This window comes from Octodon degus, unplaced genomic scaffold (genome assembly GCF_000260255.1).
Source record: "Octodon degus isolate 3935 unplaced genomic scaffold, OctDeg1.0 scaffold00041, whole genome shotgun sequence".
Taxonomy (NCBI): domain Eukaryota; kingdom Metazoa; phylum Chordata; class Mammalia; order Rodentia; family Octodontidae; genus Octodon; species Octodon degus.
The window spans coordinates 4,411,873-4,433,229 of record NW_004524617.1 but is presented as its reverse complement, the minus strand read 5'-3'; the positions used below and the strand labels follow the sequence as shown (position 1 = coordinate 4,433,229).

The 21,357-nt window shown below is 40.9% G+C and overlaps 1 protein-coding gene across 1 annotated transcript; it reads right to left on the bottom strand.

Moving 5' to 3' along the window:
- Positions 1–6,961: 6,961 nt before the first annotated feature.
- Nr0b1 (nuclear receptor subfamily 0 group B member 1) lies at positions 6,962–12,043 on the bottom strand. Its single transcript, XM_004631364.1, has 2 exons — positions 10,858–12,043; positions 6,962–7,206 (listed from the first exon to the last, which is right to left on the bottom strand). Exons 1-2 carry the CDS (start codon positions 12,041–12,043, stop codon positions 6,962–6,964), a joined length of 1,431 nt encoding a protein of 476 aa, XP_004631421.1.
- Positions 12,044–21,357: the final 9,314 nt, after the last annotated feature.

Sequence of the window (21,357 nt, the reverse complement as noted above, 5' to 3'; positions counted from 1 at the left end):
GACAGCTTGAGTCTTGGTGTTTCTCTCACTGGGGTTCAGGAAAACCATGATTGCTGGAGGCTATTTTGTATAAAAGAGTGACATAGTTGTCACCTTACACCTCTGTCAGGGAGTCTGGGAAAAAAATTCTTCCACAAGCAAGGAAGAGGAGACCAGGAGACCTTGCTCCTACCACTTCTCCTCTGCTTGGCAAAATGCTTTCCCTTGCTCTGACTGAGATCCAGGCAATAGTTTGTCATTTCCAAACCCTCTTCTTTCTGTAGTATGTGGTTGGCTTTACAATGTCACCAGCCCCAGGGCTTTCCTTGCCCTTCTGGTACACAAGGCCTTGGTACCCATCTTAAAGTTCAGGAGCCCAGGTGGAGAGAACTCGTGATTATGCTACATGGGAGGTGGAGAATGTAAGTGACTTTTTAATTTCCGTCAGCAGGCCCAAGATATCTGTTTAGTCTATGACATCAGCAGCAAGTACTCTTCCCAGCACCTAATGAAGTGAAGCAGTGAAGGTGTCTAGAAGATCCTTACAGGAAATAAAGCTGATGAGGAACAGAAATGGCAGGTGCAGAGACAGCAAGGGCAGCATCTGGCTAAGGAGTGTGGCATGGACTTCTATGAAACAAGTGCCTGCACCAACCTCAATATTAAACAGTCTTTCACATGACTGACAGAGGAAATGCTGCAAGTCCACATGAAGGAACCCAGATGGTTTCTGGACATGTGCCAACAATGAGCTGATCTTGGCAGAGCTGCGGGAGGAGGAAAGCAAACGTGAGGGCCCAGTGATCTCTTCTAAAACCTGCTGTTGCTGCTGCTAAATGACCAAAGTGAGGTACCCCATGCAAATCCCCTTCCTTCAGGCGCCTGTGGGCAGACAGAGAAGCCTGGGTTTTGTTCGCTGTTCATTCTCATTTGATGACCTGTTGAATCAGTACCTACTCTTCCTGCCTGACCCTGAGAGCCAATCTGCTATCATCTCTGAGCAGCTGCTGGCCCTGACTCCTCTGTCTTATGATCATATTCTTCAGCCTATTTCCCCAGCCATGGACCTGGGGAAAAATAGTTATGCACTTACATTCATTAGCCTTTAGCTGAAATGTAGCATCTCCTTCAACTATGAATGTAGGTAATAAACCATGGTGGTACTAGCACTACCTGTGCAGAAAAGAACTCATATAGCAGGTCTGAGCCTGCTTTCCTCAAATGGCCTGTTGGCTTGGTTGGTCTTTGGCTGATGTCTGGAAATTTCTAATTTAGGTATGTTCTCACCCTTCCCTAATTCATAAGAAAACTCACTGGGCCTAAACTGGACATACAAAGTGGTTCACACTGAACACCTGCTTTCTCTCAGTGCATATGGATTTTTGATTCATGCTATGCAGAAGATGTCTATGTGACCAGCTTCAATAAAAATCCCCAAATACAGACTCTCCAAAGGTTTCTCCAAGCAGTACACATAAGTTGCTGAGTTTTCATTGCTTGGAGAAGTATGTATCATCTGTGACCCTTCCTGGAAGCCAGAGAACACAAGAAGGCTGCCCATTGATTCTTTCAGGCTTTCCCTGTTTTTTCCTGTGATCCAGCAGTGTGTTTTTAGTACATCTCTATAATAAACATTAGTCATGAGTATGACCCTATGGAAAATGCTGTGGGACCTATAAGCCAATATCTGAATGTGAGTGTGATTTGCAGAATAACTGGCACAATTCTAGCAGCAGCAGGGTTTGCTGGAATAACTCCAACTCACTAAAATATAGTTACCGTATTTGAGGGGGAAAACAGAGAGGTAGGAGAAGACGAAACCTTAGTATGCAGTATGCTATGCAGTTAAAGATATGAAAGAAACAGCATCTGAATTTTGAGTTGTGGTCAGAGGTATCTGCAGAATCTGGAGATTATAGATCCACTCCCACAAGGGTTAGCTTTCTTGATTGCCCTAGGTGGTTTTGGTCATGTGGAGTTGGCTGATTTTGCTAAAGTGAGGGAGAAGTAACAGAGTCCAGTTGAAGATTCATTCTTCCATGCTCCCTCTTTCTCTCCCTTTCTCTCTCCCTAGCTTCCTCCCTGTCTCTGTCTGGGTAAATGACAACATTTGATGCAAAATATTTCTTCTTATAGTTTGTAAAATGCCACATGGGTCATCAGAATCAGAAAAGGCTGCAAGGAAAAACATGTGTTCCTGGGACACAGCTCCCTTGCTTTTTTCCACAGGTGGACAGGTTGGAAGTGAAACTGTTCATATCTACAACAAGGCTCTGTAACTGGTGCTTGTTTCCCTATAATTTTGTTTGTTGGATCCTCTGAGAAAAGGGAACCAACCTCCAGAAGGAGACATACATTTGAAGTTTGAAAAAGGGGGACTTGGGGTTTCCTTTGTTTTTCTTTTGTTTTTCCTAATGAGTTTTTGTAAAGTCAGATGTTTGACCTTTGAGGCTAATGATTTTCTGATAAGTTGTGCCAATTATTACATGGGCTAATTTGAGCAATCTGGCCCAACAAGATAAGCAGTTCTTACAAAAACCTTGCTTGTTGCTTGAACTTGGAACAACTCTACAGAGTTGCCTCAGCTCTGCTGCTGCTGAAGAAAAGCCTTGTGGGTTGTTCTGAACACTGAATTCATGGATCCTGATTTCTTGGCCCCTAACCTGAAACTTCATACTGTTTGCTAAGGACCGGTTCACTTTCAGCACCCAATTATGCTTAACTTGAGCTTAAAGCAGGTCCAGAGTCGATGACTAGAACTCCATCTTTGGGCTATTAGAAACCGAAGACACATCTGTCTTTAAGCTATAAAACTTAATGGATGTGAGATGGACCATTTGGGTCACTTGTAGGTGCCCTGATGACTTGTTTGCTAATGGGAACATTTTAAATGAGCCACTGATCAATTCTGTATTCTTGATATAAGAGCTCAACACATTTCTAACTCATGATTTTGGTAAAATCTGCAGCTGAGAGCAGAGCAGAGAGCAGGGTGTGTGACCCCTCTGCTCACCCTTGATGCAAGGGCAGGATGTCTCACTCCTTTCAATTCCTGCTCCACTTTCCAGATTCACTACAGTTTGCAACAACAGATTGAGAGCTTCTCTTGCTGCACACACCTTAGCAAAGCAGCTGGATTATACAATGTAGTTGTCTACAGAAAGGAAGCAAGCTTGCTTAAATTGCTCACTGGATAAATGACCAGGAAAAAAAGTGTGCTGAGAAGATGTGTAAATCCATTCTGAAAAAAAAATCAATGGATCAGAAATTCAGCTAACAATTTTTGGGCCTTGATATGTTTTACTGGTTAAGTATTTTCAAATATCATTCACTGAAAAATGCATTGTCCCTTTTGCGAAGTCCCTCCAAATGAAACGTCTGGGTGAATAAAAGAAAATTATTAGGGAAAAACAGAAATTAGGATTACTAAAAAGGAATCAAGAATCTTGATTCTTGTAATAATCAAGAAAAAGAACCAGCAACACAGAGAGAGGCTTAGGGGAAGGAATAGGGCAGTAATGGCTTTTAAAGTAGCTTCAGGAAGCTTCCCCGCTCTTTCGAAAGAAAAGCTCTGATTGTCCTACTGTTACGAGTGCTTTTAGGTTTAGATACATGGCTGAACTTCAATGGCACATGACTGCACAATTGTGACACAGCCAACTCTCTACAGTACAGTCTCTCAACACGTCTCCGGATGCCATCTGTACTGGTTAGACAGATGAACTAGTTGATTACAGAGAGGCTTGCAGCCTCGGGTGGCTCCTCTGGAGCCATCAGTTGAGCTGAGTTGCACTGGACTTAGCACCATGGGATGTTGACCTGCTGAGGGTGCCGTAACATTTTCAGTTCTTGGTCTCCAGGGAGCCAGAAGGATCCCACAGGGATTGTACTGTTCATGAATGTGCCTTGGCTACCACAACTCTGCTTCAGTCTTGGACAATGTTCAGGTTGTCTTTAGCTTACTGGGCGGAGCTATGCGGGACACAGTGGGGGTCACTCATAACAGAGGAAGGCAGCCACTAGGCTGCTTAATGTAGATCTTTATTTCTAATGGGATTTGTTTCAGGACCTCTAGCTAGCGCAAGTTAGATCAATACTGCTGGTTGGACTTACCTTCTCGTCTGAGCCCTACTGATAATTCTGTGTATTTTAATAATTTTATTGAGAAAGAAGTAGCAATGAGATAGTTTCAAAACAGGTTAGTAGTACAGTTACAATAATTAACACATTGCATAATGTTGTCTTTGTAGTAGTTTTCCTAGTACAAGATGCATAAAGTCACATTGGCCAAGGGCCTGAAGTATTGATTGTGCAGAAAAGAATTAACAAGCAAGTAGGAGTCTATTGTCCTTAAAACAGTCTGTTACAAGGTTGACTTTCTGGCAGTGTTTGAGAACTGCGATTTGGGAGCAGTTCTCATCTTGCCTTAACTCACTGAGCCTGCATTGTTTGCGCAACCATGACTCAGGCTGAGCTCATGCTTTCCATGTACTTGGAATTTTGATACATTCCAGGTACAAGTTAGGAAAAACGTGACCGGCCTCAGTGCAAACAATAAACTCTGAATCTTAAAGGATTTATCTGAGCAGACATACCCAGAGAGTGTCAAAGACAGGATACATTGCTGAGTTTTCATTGTTGGGGAAAAGCACCCTGTGTGATTCCTCCTGATGGGAGGGAAAGAGCACAAGAAGGGTTAACATACAGATCATCGCGGACTCTGCGTGTGTCCCCGCCCTGTGTGCTACAGCTCATGCCCTCACTCTGTACTCATTCCTGAGCACCACTATATGATGAGTGCTGAAATCCACGACACTGCCAAATAGGGTGTCGATGTGGGGGTCCTCTACCCCACTCGCGACTGTAAATATCAGATATTTCCTCATCACACTGTAGATGTTGCAGATATCTTGAAATTGCTACATTGATCATGGCTTCGAAATTAAGGTAAATATTAGATCTTGCACCAGGTAATATCTTACTCAATGTTTTATGATGATAAAGAAGCACATATTACTATACCACCTATAAAATACTTAATATTTTGATAGGTTCCATTAACATAATTTATTTCATCTGTTGCTTTAGCATGACCCTAAGTTCTTTATTTGCTACATTACTCTGAGAGCCTAAAGCTGAGATGTTCCCATAGGATTCACCAGAGTGCCAACAGTGTCTGGACAAAAGAAAGCTTCAGACCCCTTGCAGTGGGCTTTCTTCCTGGACTCTGCTTCCTAGTTACTAGCAGGTGATGATTATCTATAAGTAAATGGATATGTCTAGTTCTAAATTACTACAGGCTCAAGGGAAAACTAATTATATGGATTATATTTAAAAGAGGCAGCCAGTGTAGGGGACTCAGGTCAACAACTTCTGACATTGCAAGTCAAGTGGGAGACCCAATACTATTAGGGACTGCAGGACTATTTTGGAATATTTTGCTGAGTTCACACACCTATAATATTTAAGTGACCGAACTAAACAAAAAAGGGGATACAGATGAATGACCATTTTGTATCTGTGTATTCAAAATGGTTAGGATAGTTATATAGCTACATTCTCTTAATTCAATGAATAAAGAGATTTGTTGTAATAGTGTTTATAAATAGGATATCATGTCTGCATCTTGTACAGCAAATAACCACTAGGAAGACAGTATGCAATGTGTTAATTATTGAAACTGTCCTTCCAATTTGATTTGAAACTGTCTCATTGCTATTTGTCTCTCAATAAAATTATGGAAAAAATAAAATAAAAGAGGCAGCCGGAGCTGGCTGTGGGAGCACACACCTATAATCCTAGCACTCTGGGAGGCTGAAGAGAAGAATTACAAGTTCAACCCCAGCCTAGGCAACTTAGCAATTTAGCAAAACACTGTCTCAAAATAAAAATAAAAAAGAGCTGGGGTATAGCTTGATGTGGATGCTGTGACATCAGTCTCCAGCACCACAGAAACAAGATGGGGGAGAAGCAGAGGCCAACAGTAATTTCATGCTATGCTTGTGCAAGGTGACAGTTCAACTATATCTGAAATATGAAGTACAGGGTTTCATAATGTTGAGCTTTCTGAACCTGTAACTCTTCCTTACAGAATACACATTTCTTGTGGAATTTTTCTCCAAATCTGTAACTGTGTACAGATAATTCCCAAAACAAAAGTGTGAAAATTTATTTCACTCTAAGGTGACTTTGTGAACATAAATTTCCTGTTTTTAGGTATTTTAGTACAGGACTACAGGGTCTCAATACATAGACTGGACTCATAGTGATTCCTCTCATTTTCAGCCTCCCAAGTGCTAGGATTACAGGCATGCACCACCACACCCAGTCTCACTCACCAGCCCAGTGAGCCCCTGGGGTGGGGCTAGCACAGCATGCCAAGGGTCGAACCCCTGTCCCTGTGTCTGTCTAAGCAGGCTTTTTAGTCCCCTGAGCTATTTGGCTGTCCCCATAAATTGCCTCTTGATTCCGTTCTTGCCCACAGCTAATGGAAGTGGCTTTGAAGATAAACAAAGTCATCTTTCATTTACAATGTCATGCTATAACATTAAACCTCATATAATTGTTTAGTAATATATTTTTCACTTATGCTGGTTACATTTCAATCAGTTTGGAAGCCTTAAAACCTGATGCATTTTTTTCAATAATATTAATGGTTAACGCTTTTTGAGCAGATTCAATAGAGAGAGGGACTACATTCAGGAAAATAACTGAGTACCCTGCTGTTGTAAAATACCTTCCTCTTTCCATAAGGATACTCTGAGGTATGTTCCCTGTTGGCAAATGATTTTCTTCACAATGAAACAGTATGAACAAAAGATTTTTGCATTGTCTGTAGCTAAAGTATTTATTCAATTGAATACAAAATACTCTGCATGTAAAAATAACAAAGAAGTTTATTTTCATAGCATTTGACACCCTTCTGCCAGCAGCAGTTTAGCTTGCCTTTATGGTAAACTGCACTTGAGGAGCCCCCATGCTTTCATAGCTTTGCACAGAGCATTTCCAGCATCATATCATCCATGCTGACTGTGCCAATGATGGGCCTGAAGAACAGTTCAGCAATGACATTGGCATTGATGAATCTCAGCAGGAACAGGGCACTATTGAGTTCGGCAAATCTGGTCTGGGACCCTCTGTGTGTCATCTTGATGTGTTCATTGAGGATCTGCTGAGTTCCCCACTGAAGCCCCTGGATGTACTTCACGCACTGCAGGCCTGGCAGTTCTGGAAGGAAAAACATCTCTTTGTCATAAGTAGCTCACCACAGATATTTTGTCAGCTTTCAGAACACATCCATTCCTGTCATTTCCCCATGAGGTAAGTGTCCAAGTATCCTAGTTGAAAAGTTTTCTAGAGCAAGAATAAAACGCCAAAGCAGTTGTAAGTTTTCAGAAGCACTATTTCTAAAAGTGAAACATCATGTAATTATTTTTGTTTAATGTTCATTGGTGGGGCTTCAGGGTTAGCTCAGTTGCCTAAATTGCCTGCTTGGACAAACTCAGTCAGGCACAGGGGACCGCAGTTCGATCCCCAGCTCCACAAGCCACACCAAACCTGTCCTCAACACAGCCTGAGGTAGCAAAAACAAAAAAAAAATCCTAATATTCGTTGATTTTGTATGCATACAGAAACACTGGCTGTGGGCCAAAAAAACACACTTAAGCTAGCAGCAGAATATAGTTTAATCTCTGCTTCAATGGATTTTTTTGTGAAAATATGAAAAAAATCAATGCTATTTCAAGAGATGAGATCTTTACTTTTTGCCTATGAGAAACAGTTTTGCCAGGTGATAAATATTTTCCCATTCTTTCATGAAATTTCCCATCATTATATGGACCTTCCAGGCAATGGTGGGAAATTTCAAAGACACAAACTATGACACACAGGTTTCATTTTAATTATATGCCTGAAGGTCAATTATGCTAGAAGCCCACAATAATTTCAAAACCAATGCTGACCAGATAACCCACTGTATGACTTCTGGATTGGGGAAAGTTAACTTTTGTGATTTTAATGAAAGTCCCAAAGGGCTCTCTAAAAACATTAAAATGCAAGGTTTTTAATAGAATTTTCTTACAGCTATTAACAGGTAAAAATATAAGGGCCAGCGAGATAACTCAGCAGACTAAGTGCCTGCTTAGGCAAGAGCAGGTACTTGGGTTCGATCCCCAGTACCAAACTCCATGCCAGCCTCACCCTCAGGCACACCAGCTGTCCTCTGAGACCAGGTGTGGTGGTGCATGCCTGTAATCCCAGCACTGGAGAGGCTGAAAACAGGAGGATCACTATAAGTCTGAGCTGTGTAGTGAGACCCTGCACAAAAAAAAAATTTAAAAACTTAAAAGGTAAAAATATAAACATGAAAACACCATCAAAACTAATTTTTAACAGAAAATACATAACATTCTTGTGGTACAGTGGGACATTTAGGTAAAAATGAATGAAATACAACACAGGAAAGATTAAGTACATACAAATTTTATAGGGAATGTGGTTAAGAGAAAGCTGCTTTACAACTGTATTGATGAAAAAATGATGTATGATAACAATATTCTTACAGAGTACTTTAAATTTAAGTAATCAATAGTTTCCTACTTTGTTGAAATTTATCTTCTCATTAATAAATGCAAATGCTTTATGTTTTCTGCAAAATTCAGCAGTGAATGATTTTTATAGTATTGTGGAACTCATCACAAGGAGCAGAGTCAGTGTATAAAAATAACAATGCTGGGGCCAGGGAGATGGCTCAGTAGAATAAGTGCATACCTGGTAAGCACAAGGGTCTGAGTTCAATCCCTGATTCCACAAAAAAAAATGCTGACAGACAGGAAGTATTCTTATTATAGGCAAATTGCAAATTTAATAAAGCAAACATGAACAAAGTAAAGCCACATTTTGAACCCATGTTCCAATTCTGAATACCTCAGTCCACACATTATCATCTGCTGTGACCTGTAGCTCAATACCCAGTTTGGCATCCTGTTTTATTGTACATCAATGCCACCAAGAAAGCACCATTAGGCCTACATTCATGGCTACTGAAAACTTCATTCTGTGAACTCCACATTACTTTTTGCTATTTTTGTGCCACATCCCATCTGTTTATATACATATATGTGTGTATTTATACCTACCTATAGTTCAACTATATATAAATTCTGTTAATGCACATGAGAAAATACAAAATAGAAAAAACAAAAGAATAGTGAGGAAATTTGATACACTTAGTAGTGTATACCTTTCCCCCAAATGTAGGTGCATTGAGCTAAACTCACATTGAGAAGATTTAGAAAAGCATTTAAGAATAAAGGAGGTGTGTGTGTGTGTGTGTGTGTGTGTGTGTGTGTGTGTGTGTGTGACAAAAGTATGCAGAACAGGATCAAAGAAAGAGGGAAACTTGAAATGTAAACTTGTGAAACTGGGCCCCAGTATTCCCTTTGGATCCCAGAAGAAGCAAGAAAACTAAAATGTCTTGTAAGTGACCTCAAAACTCACCTGGGCACTTACTACGAAGCAGATAGAAGAGGCTGGCTTTAGGCTACTGCATCAGAATCCCTAGGGGAGGAGCCTCAAAAGACACTTAACTTCTCTACCCGCCCCCACAGAGACAAGCACACTTTTGCTTAGGTAAATTGGGAAAACAATGGTATAAGCAAAAGAGGGATTTCCAGTAGTCACTGGAATGAGCTGAGGTCTCTAGGTCGTGAAATGTAAAGTCTGAGTGTATTAGTATTCCACTAAATATTGCTCTAGGGAAAAAGATATAGAAGGAGCATTACAAAAAATTATTCCAACTTAGTCTGGGTGTGGTGGTGCATGCCTGTAATCCCAGTTCTGGGGAGGCCGTAAAAAAGGAGGATCACCATGAGTCTGAGTGCTTAGTAAAACCCTGTACCAAATGCATCAATGAAAAAAAAATCATCCCAACTTAAATTGCCTGGAAACTTCCTACAGAGGCAACTTGGAACTGCTTGAAAATGATTTTCCTAGTAGGACAAACGCAGACAAGTTCCCACACACACACACCCAGTGATTTGGTTGCATTCCATCGGGGAGTGTCTAGCACCCAACAGCAAACCTGAAATTGTTGTATAGTTGACATCCCTTTGGGCTTGGAAGACAGGACATCTAGGAGCCCAAACACACCAGCATATTACTTTGGAGTTAACTTCACTAGGGACTTGGATGCTTTGCATAATGTGGTACAGGGAGGGTGCAAGCAGCAAGTTTGATTAGGAGGTCTCTGAAGTCTGTCAGAGCCCTAAAATCACAGGGTCCCTGGTCTCTGCCCTACTGTATCTCTTTCCTGCCCCTTTGCCAACTTGATATTCAGAGACATGAAGCAAAGCAGAATCCAGATGCTTGGGGCTATACAAGCGACTGTTCTGAGGCAGATCTGTGAAATACTTAGCCCACTGTCCTGTCTGACAGGAATCTCAAGGTAGAGTCTATAGGGTCCTCCCCATATTTCTTTTCTTTCCACACTTAATAGATTCTGCTAACCGAAAGGTGCTAGCAAGTTTACAGCCAAGGTTTCAGAAAACGTTACAGAATTTGCAATGAGCTAAGTCTGTTTTAAAGAAAACAAAGCAGCTTTGCTTTGTGAAGGCATAAACTTTTCTGTAGTAACAAAACTATGTAGAAAGCCAAGTACAAACCTCAAGAAGCACCCCTGTTGTTCGCGTTAAATTTCTGGCAGCAACTTACCTACCTATTGGGAGTATTTTCTGAAGTCTGCTCCCCCAAATCTGCCTCTTTAGACGCGATTCTTCGCTTGTGCTCCGACACCCCCTACCACCACTGAAAATTCAGTGCCTGCACCTAGCTAAGCAGTGCCTAATACTTTCTGCCAGCGCCCAAGGCCGGCGCTCTTACCCGGGTTAAAGAGCACAGTCCCCTTGAGGTAGGCGTACTCCTTGGTACTGATTTCCAGACTCCAGCACTTGGCAAGGAAGCTCTTAATGGCTTGGACTGCAGCGGCGGAGGGAAACTGCCCAGACCCTGGCGGCGACGCCAGTTGAGGCTGCAAGGTAGACAGGGGCTGCGGTTGGTGACCCTCGGTCTCCTGCCGCCTGGTGGTGAGGATCCTTTGCAGCAAGCTGGGCTCCGAGGTCTCCACCGTGTCAAAGTGCAAGCGGTCCTGGGCGAGTTCCAGCATAAGCAGGGGCGCCCAGCAGCTGCGAACCAGCACCAGCTGCTGATCTAAAGGCAGCACTTGGAAGCAGGGCAAATACTTGACGAAACGCAGTGTCTTCAACAGGCCAGCCGAGGCTGCCTCGCAGACCACCTGTGGACTCTTGAGGGCCACCGGCCGCTGTGCACCACACCAGGTGTCCCACCAGGGGGCCCCCATCTGCGCATCTGGAACAGCGTGTGTTTCGTTCGCCTTCCTGGGCATGCCCATGCCGTAGAGGATGCTACCCTGCTGCGGGTGGTCTTCACCGCAAAAGTAGCTTTGGTACAGGAGTGCCATGGTCTGCCCACTCGGAAGCCCCTCTCTGCCCCTCAGCCTCTGGGCGTAGTAGGAGAGATCCCACAAAGAGCCCCCCGACCGTGTCTTGGGCGCTTCTGGAGCCACCTGCGTTTGCTTTGCGCTCGTGAGCAAGCTGTATAAGATGCTGCCCTGTCGGGGGTGGTCTTCGCCACAAAAACAGCAACGGTACAGGAGTGCCACAGGCCGGCCGGTGGGCGGCCCCTCTTCACCGACCCGAGGCTCAGCACCACAGGAACAGCCCCAGCACGGAGCCCCGAGCCGCGCCTTGGGTTCCTCAGGAGCGGCGTGCATTTGCTTTGCATTCGTGAGCATGTTGTAGAGGATGCTGCCCTGCCGTGGGTGGTCTTCACCGCAAAAGCAGCAGCGGTACAGAAGCGTTACTGCTCGCCCTCCTGACAGTCCCTCCTTGCCCACCTGGGGCTCAGCCCCGCAAGAGCAGCCCCAACACGGAACTCCCAACTGCTCACTCGGCGACTCCGGAACCTCGGGAGCCGCGTGCGGTTGCTTTGCGCTCATAAGCATGTTGTAGAGGATGCTGCCCTGCCACTGGTGGTTCTCGCCCGCCATGGCCCGCGGCGTCCGCAGCCGGTTCTGCCCAGTGGCCGCCTCCTGGGACTTATTTATGCTGAGCGCGCACGCAAGCGCGTCCTACTCCTCCTCCGCCTGGGCAAGGGCGCAGCGGGGGGCGCGGCGCTGTGCTTCGATGTGTTTGTCCATGACCTAGGAGGTTCAAAGGGTCACATAGTCCTTAGAAGCTGGACATGGGAGAATGTCAGCATGGAAGCTCCTAAGCACTTCATCCCTTCCTTTCTCCTTTCCCCTGCCTCTGGGAGACCGGAGCAGTGTCAGAGCAGCGAGTTGCGGCACTGTTCCAACTCTTTCCATTGAATCTCGACCTCTGATCAGAGCGCCTAAAAAGAGAAGAACATATTTCTATGCCATTTGTGGAAACTCGTTAAGTGATCACACTGTTAGTTGTATTTTTTGTACCAGTAGAGAGTTCTTATTTTCTGAGACCTTGAAAATAGATTCTTTACCGGCAATACCAGCTGTTGGGAACTGGTAAAAACCCAAAACATTCGAAGTCTGAATCAGAATTTTAATGAGGTCCCCACGGGATTCTCATAAGCCTTAATGTTTGAAGAGCACTGGTCAAAGAATACAACAATAAATGCTCAGTTTAATTCAATTAATATTTATAAGTATGCCATATATGCTAGATGCTGTGCCTCAGTGCCGGGGCATCAACCTGGATGTAAAAGGTAGCTAAAATTGGTATTATAATAAGCACAAGATTGCTAATGAGAGAACTGCTGATCCTTGTAGAGAATTACAATGTAACTGTATGATTAACATTTCTGTCCTGTCTTTCCTAAGCTAATGGTGAACCAAGCATGGGGTAAACCTGGATACTGTTGTTCACTTGTCACATGGCCTCTCTCCTCTGGGTCCACACAGGCTCTGTAACTAGCTGATTAGTTCACCAACAGGCCCTGTAAATTCAATACTGTAACCCTCTGTGCCTCATTTCTCAATAATGCAATAACTGTGTTAATGATGTCTTGTGTCTTGGTCTGAGGATGTGAAACAGAAAAAGAGATTGATGTACTCCAACTGGTTTAGGATCCTTTTCCTGTTATTTTTAATTTATTTATTTATTTACGCTATACTGGAGTCAAACCTAAGAGCACTCTAGCACTGAATTACATTCCCAGCCTTTTTTCAATTTTTGTTTTTAAATTTTGAGACAAGGTCTCACTTGTTTCCCCAGGAGAACTCAAACATGTGATTCCGCTACACCAGCCTCCCTCAGTGCTTGGGTTACAGGCAAGTGCCATGCACAGCTTCTTTTGCCTTTACTCTTTTTTTATTTTTGGCTTTGTTTGGATTCTCTGAAATCTGGAATTATGAGCATACAAGGGAAAGCAAGGAGATGCTCAGTTTCCTCCAACCTAAAGTTTTATTCTGTTTATAACAGGCCATACAGGACCTAGGTAAATCTCAGTCCTGATACCAGGTTGCCTCAGTCTCAATCCTGACACTGCTCATTTTGTAGCTTCATAGTTTTCAGAAATATACTACCTTCTTATTCCTACTGTAAAATCTTACTATGAATACATTGGCTTAAGAAAACACAATATTTTTCCTTTATAGTGTTTAAGGCCAGAAATCTGAAAGAATTTTACTGCACTAAAATCAAAGTGAGTTACTCTTGTAAAAATTTTCACACGGGTATTAGTGATCCTCCAGTCCACAGTTACTTGTTAATTTTATAGCAGTATCACTAATTTTTCTAATAGAAAGTTTAATTATTCCAATTTTTTTCTCACTTTAGATGGGAAAAATAGCATTTCCCACCCTGATCCCTGAGTACTTTCCCTTCTCCCCTGTACAAGCTAACTTCTTATTAGAACTTCTATTTTTCTACACTTGGTTATAGCAACAAATGCCTGAGAAATTATTTACCTGACTTCATGTATCCCAAACATCAATTCATTACAGGTATACTAATAAAGTATTTCCACAGAATATTCACAAGGAGCTAAGAAATTAGACCCCATGACACACTTCAAGCAAAAAATCACACAAGTAGGAAACATTTCAGAGTGACAACTTTCAGTCAGGCATTGCTTGAAACACTTAACATTTATTAAATTATTCCTTACAATCTTATACAGTAAATACAACTATGACATTGTTTATTGGCTAAGAAAACAGGCACAGCTATGGGAGTAAGCCAGATATTTTGGGTCCAGAGCCTATGGTCTGTTTAATCGTTACCATACATATATTTTTTCTTTTCTTTCTTTGTTTATTTTTCTTTTTTTTTTTTTTGTATTTTAAGGAAGGGTCTACAGGGTGTTCAGGGTCTCACTACTAGATTGGACTCATAGTGATCCACCTGTTTACAGCCTCCCAAGAGCTGGGATTATAGGCACACGCCACCACGCCCATAATAATGAAAGGTAATTGTACCGACTAGAAATCTAGAAGTCCTTGAGATTTGTGACTTGCAGAAGCTAAGGTGGGTTTTGGAAGCCTTTTTCAAATCACTCATTTTGACCAAATGAATTTTTCATCCTATAACTTATTTGAATGATTTTTTCAGAGATGAAACATTAGAGTAGATAAATGTCATGTTTTAGGTGCTGTGAGCAATTTACCTCCACCCGGGATCAGTGTAAACAAAAATCATTAGATATGCCTGAATATTGATATGACACTTTAGGACCCAGAAATTCCAATTTCTTCATTTTACATCTTTCTCAATAACTTCCAACTAGACATATTCACAAGTCTATTTAAATTGTAGTTCAAATATTTTCTTATGAAAGGCCACTGAACTAAGCTTTATATGTGAAATAGTGTTAAACTTTGAATAATGACTCTAGGTAAATGCACCTTAAGACCATACTCTTTAGTGAAATAAATCAGACACGAATGTGTAAGTACCTCATTGTTTGTCTGGTGTGAAAAAGAAAAAGTGTAAATAAGGGCCAAAATATAAAATAAATACTGAGAAAATAGAAAATGTTCAAATAGGAATGGAACTAGGGAGAGGGAAGGGTGAAGGAAAGGAAAAAATGGAAACAAAGCTCCTGTAAATAAGAGGGAGTGGAGTTGAAGGGAGCGTTTAGAAATGGGAAAAAGAAATGAAGTTATGTGCAGGTATAAGTTTTCTATGGTGAATGTAATTGTTATGTATACCTGAAAGGTGTTTGCCTTGAAAAAACAAAGAAGGGAAAGAAGGTTGAAAGGAGGGTAGGGGAATGGAAAATAAAAGAAGTTATATCATGTAGAGTTATAGATTCCCTATAATGAATGCAATCATTATCTACACCTAAAATGTACCAATAAACTTAATTAATTTTTAAAAAATAAAATAAAAGTGATACTACTTTCTGGATATTCTAGGAAATAATCTATTTCCTTGCCTTTTGTAATTTTTAGAATTGCCTATATTCTTTGGCTCCTGGCCACATCATTCGACTTTCTTTGGCCATCATCTTCTCTGACTCTTCTAAGATCTTCTTTATTATAGTGGGCCCATCCAGATCATCCCATATCACCATATCAAAATCCTTAATTCCATCAGCAAAGTCTTTCTTACCCTGTAAAGTCAATTCACAGGTTCTAATGAGTAAGATATGGACACCTTTCAGGGAGGGATTCTTTAGCCAGTCATAGAAATGTTATTGAAAGCATCTATGCCTCAGTTTCTTTATACGTAGAAAGTGAGCAAAAATGTCTGTGAGATGATTCAAATATATGAAGTTTTTCATATAGAATGTTCAGAATATTTGATATATGATACTGTGTTTATTTTGTTTTGAGTAAATGTGGATTAAACTTCATGGTTAGGAGGTGGTGCCACACCGTTTGTCCCAGTTTTTTTGGATGTGCGCATCTATTGATCCAGACTCAAAATACTGGAAGATTCATCCGCCTGCAATAATAATAATAATATGTGTTAGCTAGCAATTATCTCTTTTATTATTCACCATTTACAATCCTCAGGCTACACTTTGAGGCATTGTTTGGGTTTTTTTGTTGTTGTTGTTTGTTTGTTTGTTTGGTGGAACCGGGGATTGAACTCAGGCCCTTGTGCTTGCCAGGTAAGCCATCTCCCCAGCCCTGAGTTATTGTTACTGCTGCTTAACAATCTTCCTGCTTAATGAGTTCACCAAGATGTCCAACTGAAAGAGCCTTTCTGCCTGAGTCCCCACCTTAAACTGCCAGTGTTAATTTGGATTTTATTTTCTTCCTAACTCCAGATCATTCCCTTTTTGTGTGTGTGGCTGGCTCAGCCCACCATGGGGGCAGGGCTGGCGCAACATTTGGTGCCCAAATTGAACTGGAGTCCCTGCGCACTTGCCTAAACCTGTCTAAGCAGGCACTTTAGACCACTGAGCTATCTCGCTGGCCTCCTGATCACTTCTTTAGTAATGTGGTGTTTGTTGGTTATACACACACACACACACACACACACACACACACACACACACACAGGTATAAAAGTTTGTTGAGGTTGAGGAATCGGTGACTCTATTCAGCAAAGTTTGACACGTAGTGAATGCTCAAAAAATGACGCTGGCTAACTGCATCACTTGCAAGACAGAAAGAGATTGTACATCTTACACTCAATGCACAGTCCATGCATTCCCATGCAGCTACTGCTGCAATGACTCTAGAGGGAGGAAAAACTTAGCATGCCTTTGGAAATTCAGATCTATGCACTTTGCTCATGTAACAAAATAACTGTATCAAGGAACCTGGACTTGAATTTGGGCTCTCTTCTGCTACATATGTAACATTGCACAAGTCATCTAACTTCAGCTTTCTTATTTGTGAAATGGGGACAAAATTCTATTAATCAATATTCATATGTATACCTTGTTCTAAGTACTTAAGAGGTTATTATATTTTTCTTAGTATGACCATTCACAGAAATGTTGGCTGTCCCTTCCACTACATTGAGACATCAAGTAACTTGTGTTTATATTTATTTACATTTTAATGACTTAACTTTGAACAAAGCATCTAACATTGCATTAGCTTTTCATCTGTAAAATCAGAAAACACTGCTATAAACTATTTTTAATATGTACACTTTAGCCCTATACCCTTCAGTGTTTTCCTCAGACTCTTTCAAATCTTCAAATATATTTTCAAGTATCATAGAAATTTAGACCCATTTTGTGTGGATTTACACATATTTGATGCATTTGACTTTGAATTTTAGGCCTTGTCTGAAATTAAAACATATCTGCAGTACAAAGAACCATGATTTTATAAAATATTGGCTATTGTTCCTATTATTTGCCAATGATATGATCTTCTGATTTTCTTATTTTCCTTAAAGTAGTATTATGCTCTTCTACTTGCAACTGTGAAGGACTTTCTAGACTCTTAGGAGGGATTGCCTGCTAGTCCTTCACAAGTATTCACCCTTGGAAACATCAGGAGTAAACTGACTTCATCTTTCCACTTCATATTTTTTTTTCCTGAACAGTTAGCTCCTGAAAAACAAAATTATCGAAACACACCAGTGAAGAAATTTTCTCCATATAATGGCAGCCTGCTGGGTGCTAAAGAATTAGCAAAGGCATAACCTTCTAAGGCAGTCACAGGGTCTTTCATCTAATTTGTTCCATGTTCTCAGACCACTGTGACAGCTGTACAAAAGGACACTCACCAACTGAACCTGTCATCTGTTGAGCTTGTCCACAACTTCAATTTGGATATTTTCACTGATTCATTGTCTAATGACCTTGGCCAGTTGGACACCTGCTCCATAGCATCTATTATCTGTTCCAACTCAGGGTGGGAGTAAAGCTGTTTTGCCTGCTTGAATGCAACCTTCAACTTCAAAGCAATGCAGTTTTAACTAAAGGATGTAGGAGTGAAGTCCAGGTGGGAATAAAGCTGTGTAAAATTGTAAAAGTGACCTTTGCCAGTAGGATGTATTTGACCTGGGAAGGCATGACATGAAGGCATGATGATTGGAAACATGATATGAATTTTCAATTTGAGCTTAAAAGAGCTGGAGTGCCTTAGAATTCAGTTCCTTCCGTAAACAGGCAACAGGGAGTACCAACAGAGTTTTCCTTATTTTTCAAGGTAAACGTTAGATAAACACTGCTGTAGAGGAACATAGTTGAAGAAAGTCCAAGAGATAGCCTACCTCATTTCCCTTTCCAAGACTCAGAACATATAAAGCTATATTTATTAAAGAATCAATAGGTGTTAGCTGCTGATTTGTGAAATCCCTAAAGAAGATAAACTCATCATTATTTCCTTCAGATGAGTTACAGAGATGAAAAGCAGCTGCCTTAGGGCTTATATAACTGCTTAGCTGGAATTAAGACTCATACTCATTGTAATCCTGAATTGTTCTAAAATCAGCATTCTAAATCAAATCCTCTACTGAAGGAAAAACATTTGTCAAACCAACTTCATTTACTCTTTCACTTTTGAATCCATACTAATATCAAAAGCTAATCAAGTTTTCTAATTAATCTTTCCAACAGACTGGTAGGTTTAAAAATTATTGTTCCATTGATTTAACTGTTTTTTTAAATGGCTAGTCCATTGGCCTACTTGGCTTGTTTCTTAAGGTTAATGGCAATTTTAGTTATAGAACCTGCCATTTTGGGGACCAGCATGGTTATAATAGTTACTTGGAACATTGTTTTTTTTTCCTTCTAACTTTCCTTAGAACTCCTTACAATAAGTATAGGTACAGTGCACATTGAGGGGAACGTTGAAGCTACTCAAGAAGCACCTGCTGATGAAGCAGAGTGAAAAATTTCTTCCATGTTTAGTTCTCTTTAGTCTTCCATGTATTGCTCAGCCTTCATGACTTTTCTCTTGTTGTGTGGGTTTTAACAATTTTTCCAGATCTCCCTTATGCTACATACTAGCTACCTATCTTAACCACTCTGATTTCTAGTTTAACAATCTCTGGCATGTGTAGAGTTGTTGAATATATTAAATGATGTTATATAGCTTTTCAAAATAAATTAATGGTATCTTTCAAAAGTTATTAGAGTTAGGTCACAGTTTCTTTAGGTCAGCAGTGTCAGGATTTGTGAAGTGATATATTTCACAATTATATCAAATTTGCATACCTAAAACTCTCCATACATATACATGACAAATGCACTTGAAGTAAGAATCACCACAAGTAATAAGCCGTTCAGTCTAATGTTAAACACACTTCATATTAGTAGTGCCATCAAACTACTTCATTTCTCTTAGCCCACAATGACAAACATGTGAAGAATTAAAGATGCAAGTAGATGTAGGTGAATTTCTTTTCAGCGCAGAAAAATTATAGTGATGATGAAAGTCAGACTTTTATTTCTAAACTGATATTTTTGGTGGGTATGTGTGGTTATAAAAAGAAGGTGCCTTAGCTTGAGTTCTGGGAAGCCAGAAATGAGGTAAGGATTATATGTTCTTGCTTGATACTGGAATGAGTGGTTATAGAATGAGAAAAGTAAAATTGGAAATGAGCAAAACCATAATTAAGGCACATCACTATAGTCACTTCTGTAAGAAATAGGAGATGATTCTACCACGATCTCCAAGCACATACAGAATGCCTCCCAGAAATGTCCACCCAAAAGAGGGGGCAGCAGTCAATATCCATTCGTTTCCATCTCCCAAGGTTAAACGTTGTCACCATGTTTCCCGTGATACTCTTGATCCTGCAAAGAAAAATGTCACACTTGTGTGATGGAACTGCCCACCCTAAGCATACTCAGAATCCATTATTGGTGAGTAGATATGAGGCAGAAATTGAAGCCATCTGCAAAAGAAGCTCATGTTCTATCATCCTTAACTTATTGCCATGAAGTCAACCCTATTTGTTATGGAATAGTTGATCAAAATGACACAATGACTACCTCGTCTCCTGTGCTCAACTTGTTTGTCTTTGAAAAATACTCCATCATTGTATTCTAAGATGTCCAAATCTTTAGGCAAGGAAGGTGAGTGGAGGAAGCAGGTGATAACATGTAGCAAGCACTAGAAAATAATTTTTCCTGATGGATCCTTTATTCAACCAGCCAATATTAGCAGTCACTGTCTTATAGGCAGCAAAGAAAAAACACACAGTTTACTAGTGAAAACCTACAATTTTACCAGGTATTTAGCCATGAGTTGCAAAAAATTTGGGTCTATGACATTCCTTGTATCACTCTTGTCATTCTATATTATTTTTCATTTTACACAGATTTTTAAGATTTTGCAATTTGTTCAAAGGAATTTAAGCAAAATCAAAAATTTTACAAAAGCCCCCCATGCCACAAGGCATGCAAATACTTAAATGACATTACCAAGACACAATTTTTTGTAGGGAAGGGTCTACAGAGTGTTGGGGTGTTCAGGGTCCCACCACTAGATTGGACTCATAGTGATCCACCTGTTTACAGCCTCCCAAAAACTGGGATTACAAGTGTGCGCCACCACACCCAGTCTCAATTGCAGTCTCAGCATGCCCCGGGATTGAATCCCCAGCCCCTATACCTGCTTGCAGCTCCTTTAATCCACTGAACTATTTGACCAGCCCCCAAGACACAATTCTTAAGGCCTTTGATCTCTAACTCTAAGGTGAGTTACAATTATGCATATTGTATAAGGTATCCAACCAACATAGTAGCAAATTTTAGCAACTCTACCTTCAAAATGTATGTCAGATTCAATAGTCTCCCTTCACAAGCATTACTAGCACCTTACCAGATAAGGCACAACCTTGTCTGACCTCAACTCCTAAAATATCCTCCTTCTTCATCTTCTCCATTCTTTCCCTGCCTATACATACGTTACATATAAGGAGTGATACTTCAGTGGGTTTGTATATTGTCCGCTGCTCTATAGTTTCCCATATCTTCCCCATCCTACCTAGGAAAATACGGCTGTTTATCTCCAGTTTGTAAAAATCTAACAGGGGGCTGGGGAGATAGCTCAGTAGAATAAGCACTTGCCTGGCAAGTGCAGGGTCATGAGTTAAATCCCCAGTACCATAAATAAATAAATAAATAAATAAATAAATAAATAAATAAAACCTAACAAGATCTGGCTCTGGCTTTTCTACTATTCTGACTCTCATGTACTATGGCCTTGCTACATGACCACCTTGATATTACTGAAAACTGCAGCCTTCCTCATCACATGAAGAATTCTTTTCACTTCCATCAGGCCTAGAAAGGCCCATATCACTCATATCTCAGGAATATTCTCCCTGAACTCCTTTAAAATAGTACCTCAGGCTGGCCAAATAGCTCAGCAGATTAAAGCACCTGCAAGCTGGCTCAGGGGCTGGGGATTCAATCTCCAGGTGTGCTGAGACTGCAATTAGACCGAGCATGGTAGTG